At 45.9% G+C, this 4,701-nt stretch overlaps 1 protein-coding gene across 1 annotated transcript in view; it reads right to left on the bottom strand.

The window, feature by feature from the left end:
• Positions 1-1,987: 1,987 nt before the first annotated feature.
• adamtsl4 (ADAMTS like 4) overlaps positions 1,988-4,701 on the bottom strand; it is a 33,008-nt gene continuing 30,294 nt past the window's right edge. Inside the window, exon 17 of the mRNA XM_088411236.1 lies at positions 1,988-4,502. Within this exon, the coding sequence (XP_088267362.1) occupies positions 4,369-4,502 (134 nt within the window). The 3' untranslated portion in view covers positions 1,988-4,368. The remainder of the gene's footprint in view (positions 4,503-4,701) is intronic.

The raw sequence follows: 4,701 nt of genomic DNA, 5'->3' as shown, positions 1-4,701 counted from the left end.
CCGGTATCCGCTCTGCCCCTCCAGCTGCCCCTCCCCCTCGCCCAGCCAGTGACGTAGCCCGGGAACCGTCTACAAATAGCTCAGCCGGTGTCACCAAACACGCACGGCCCAGCTTTTCAAAACACTTATATTCCTATCGTAAAATCAAATCAATTGAATTTTGTTACATTTGCGGTTAACTACCGCAAGGTAAACATTTCCCAAATGGGTTTAAGGACAATTTGCGGGTGGGCATTTGTTGACGTTGCCTTGTTTTCGACGCCTATTGTTCTTGCCTGGAGCCCTGGCCTTGGTGCTGAAACTCCGCTCGTCTTTATGCCTTTTCTTCGCATGGGAAACAAACGATACATTACGAGGAAACACTCGACACTTGCTTCTGATGAGAACGCCAAAGCTCAGAACAGCGGCGCCAAATTGCGTTCCGCTTTAAAATTATGCCCAACTCATAAACGGCGTGTGTCAGAACATTTCCAGGACTGCCGGCCCAACAGTTAGGACATCGGCACAATCCTCGCCTTTTGGGCACTAAACACCGACAGAGTTCAGTAATACGCGAAAATCATCACCAGATTTATTTTTATGATGACCTTTTACAAAACGGTCACTATGAATAAATCAATAAAAGTGTGGCGTTTGCATTAAGACTCGTATGTTGCATTCGGACGAATAAAGCAGCAAGCGAGGAGGGGGGGTTATATTTGTGGTTCCGATGCGCGCCCCTGACGCCAGGCGTGCACGCGCCCACGCCGGAGAGCGAAATGACGCTCACTCACGCCCACTCCGAGTCATGACGGAAGGGGAGGAGGTGCAAGGAGTTGGCCTACTTTTCACTCAATATTGCACTTTCATTCAATGCGAGCCTGAGCACGACTAACCTGACGCGCGCGCGTGTGTGGCTGCGAAGGGGTGACAGGACGCCACGGGCTTCAGGGTCATTTCCTAGCCAAAGGTCACCGTGTTCGCCTCGTGACCTCCGCAAGCGAGAAAGCCCGCGCAATTATATCACCACCGCGCAGGGGACTGAGGCACGCAACCCCCCCCCCCCCCCCCCCCCCCAAGGAGGTGACCCGCACGAGAGGAGAGAAGAAGGAAAGTCGCACGCCATCGGAGCTCTGGAATCTCCAGGGCTGAACGACTCGCAAGGAAGTTGCGCCAGGAACAGGAAACCACATACAGAGTCATCAGTATCATCTTCTAACCCTTAACAAATCACACATTTGCTCATGAAAAATCAGAGCAGGTAAAGAAAACACACGGGGCTCCTCAAGGCTCTGTTCTTGGCCCTATATTGTTTTGTATTATATCTTCATGACATATGTAGCTTTATGAAGAATTTGCGAATGATAGAATGTGATACTGCTCTGGAGGGAATCTTGAAAGACTTCTGAGTTCCAGTGTTACAAGTCCACAAGAGCAACAATAGTTCTGGGATCATTTTGAACATGCAAGTTTTCTTTAGTTTAAGGTCATTCCACTGGATGTGTAATGAGCGTAATGAGCAAATCCATACTTCCAGCCGTGTTGCTGAGAGTCACGTAAAAGTAATTCAATAGCAGTGTACTGCCTTACATTTCAAACACAGTAATATTATAATTAAAGTAATTCATTACTTTGGAATGACAGTAACAAGTAATACATAATGCATTTATGTTTTGAAGGGTTAGAGCGCCATTGATGGCAACAGCCATACTTAGAAAAAATAATAATGATCTGGTGGATTTTGCTGCTAAATTTACACTTGAACCAACACGATATTAATCAGAATGCCATACTTAGGATAACGGGGGTGCATAGAACATAAGAAAACTTTTGGGGTGACTTCCCCTTTAAGAAGCAGTCACAGTTGGATTGTGGCGAAAAAAAAAAACTCAAACAGAAAACACAAGCTTGGATGTAAATCCAATTCGTGCAGGCATCCAAAAAGTGCAATTGCTAACACGGCTCAATGGCGCCATCCATTGACGACAAGACAACGAACAAGTCTTCGTTCATCCATCGTCTTTTCACTTTTATTGAGTTCACCATAGTACATTTATCACACTGCTTTGTGTATTGTGAGGTGTGTGTGTGCGCGCGAACAAAAAGTATGCTTGTGATAGAATGTGGCGGGTGCTAGAGAGGGAAAGCCAAAAAATAAATTACACGTTCTTTGATACATATAAATTACTAAACATTTTCATATCAGGTCACTACAAGTGAGACTGGGAATAGAAAAACAGACGTTGGGATTTTCTTATATGCCACTTGCGTAGATTTCTGTCTACAACACAAATATACTCGGTTCAAAAATATAAGCGCCTGCTATGCTGAAAACATCTTATACATATGAAATATACATAATATATGTACATAGCCCTCACCTTGCAAGTGGGAGTGTGTGCTGATTTTGTGCTGTGTGAGAGGATCACAACAAAAAAGACATTTGCGGGTACTCGCACGCATCCGGTTTATACACTGGTGCCGCTACCTACCAGATTGGTTTCCTCTAGAAGTCATTTTCTGAGGTGAATTTTTCGTAATTGAATTTTACATGAAACTAGCCTAATACATTCCGAGCCCCCCCCCCCCCCCCCCCAATGCTACTCCACTTCTAAATTCATAATATTAATTGTAGAAGTTGATAATATGAATGTAGTTCATTTGTTTGCCTTGAGGCGGTGCTGGTGAAGAGTGCAGCGAGAGACTTTTTTTAGGTTGTTTTATTTGTACGTTTTTACTTTACATTTCCTGTGCTTTAGGTTAAATTTCACCTTTTGTATCCTGAATTTTCTTTCGTAACTAGAGACAATATTTTTTGTAAGTAGAGGTACCGCTGTACATTTGGTGATCCGATCGTGCTGAACAAAGACGCGGTTTAATGAGACGTCTGTCACTCGAACTGCTGGAATTGGATGTGGCGAACCAACGGCAAACGTTGTGTGACTCAAGCACAATTGCCTTGAAAGAAATGGACCAGACGCCGACGGTTTTGTGCGCGTTTCTCATCAAACCGATTCGGTCAAACACTGCCTCCTTTGGTTGATCTTTTTTTATAACTCTTTCCTTGCAAGCGACCAGAATTGTGGTCATGTAAAAAACTTTTTTTCTTTTTAGAATGCAGCGATGACGCTGGTGGCCAGCGCTCCCCTTAATTTGAAGCTTATTTAGCAGTGTAGTAATTAAGAGTGACCACTTGATGGGAGTGTTGCTCTCCACAGCTACAAAAGATGTGATCGCAGGTTGAAGGAAGGCTAAAAGGGCACTCGAGGGGAACATTTTTTAGACAACAAATACAACAGAAAATCCTTCCATAGTTAACCAGCTGCACTGTACACAAAATATAAAAAGTAGAACCAGTCCACTATGTTAACTAATTTTCTGTAGGGACTCTGAGCGGCGTGAATCCGGCACGGCGTGCGGATGCACTTGAAAATTAAACTTCCTATATTTCGTTTGGTCAAACGGCCGCGGAAACAAAAGCGCCTGAATCCAGATCGCCTTTTTGAAGTAGAATGAATACAAGTATTCTCAAAAAAATGCTTCTGGATCAACCGCCGGATGAAATAAAATGGACTACTTATTTTCCAGTGTGCGCAAAGGCAGTTTGGAGCCAGCGTTGGTGTTTTGCACACGTGGGTAGGAAAGCAGATGTGCGAGAGGGAGGGCTGCGCCTTTGTGGGAGCAATCAAATCTTTAAAACGGACAGTGATAGTTACTTGAAACGCGCCGGTAAAGTTTTTTTTTTAACGCAGATATTCTTCGTATATTTCACGTTTTTTTTAAACTTGTTTATTCAACTAAAAAGTTGCTCAGGCGTGGTCATCTTCCCCACCCGAAGGTCATAAATATGAGTAAATTTGACTCCATATTGTTTCTTACAGTGCAGTCGACTTCAACCGTAGCCAATGAAAGCGGCTCATTTCTTTTGCTGTTAAGCGGGAGCATGCCCTCTGAGCCCCTCGCGTGTGCTGCAGCCCCCCCGACCCATTTGCGCCACCCAGTGAGATAATAATAATAATAATTTTAAAAAAAAAATCCGATTTAGAGGGGTCGGTGCTATTCTGTCGAAACCAAATTCAACGAAACACACGCTCGGAATCTGTCGAGTTAGGCACCGATCAAATTTAGACACGGTCAGAGCGGATGTTTGTTTCCAGCGACTTTCGGCCACCAAATTGCCCCCGAGGAAGGCCCAGCTTGGCGGAGACCCCTCAGACAATTTGTCAGATATGTACAGCGAATCTCTCTTTTGACCCGAACCGAAGGAAGAAGCGTCGGGTTTTACCGACTGGTCGCCACTACTCTGGGCCGTCCGTGTCCATGCGGGGGTGGGGCGGGGGCCGACCGGGGCCCCTCCGGAAGGCGTCGCTCCGCCTGCGAGGGGGCCGGTCAGTGTCTCTTGGCTCGCAGCGCGGCGCTGTGCGTGCAGGAGGCGCAGCACGCCGTCTTGTAGTAGGCGTAGACGCAGAGGCGGGCCTGCACCACCATCACGCAGTTGTGCCGTCGGTCCCTGCAGTTCTCGTCTGGGGCGAGGGGGGGAGCCAAAACAAAGACAGGAGTTGGCGGTGAGAGACACTCACACTCAACAACTTGGACCTACGGCGACCTCTCCTGGATTTGCGCAGGGAAAAAAGCGCTCGTTCATCATGAAAAACATTCATTGATGAACATAAAAGTAACTTGAAAACCGAGAAAAAAAAAAAAAATCCCTGCTCAAAATTG

Source organism: Hippichthys cyanospilos, chromosome 3 (assembly GCF_059441005.1).
Source record: "Hippichthys cyanospilos isolate Australia breed blue-spotted pipefish chromosome 3, RoL_Hcya_1.0, whole genome shotgun sequence".
Lineage (NCBI taxonomy): Eukaryota > Metazoa > Chordata > Actinopteri > Syngnathiformes > Syngnathidae > Hippichthys > Hippichthys cyanospilos.
This window is presented reverse-complemented; position numbering and strand designations above follow the sequence as displayed.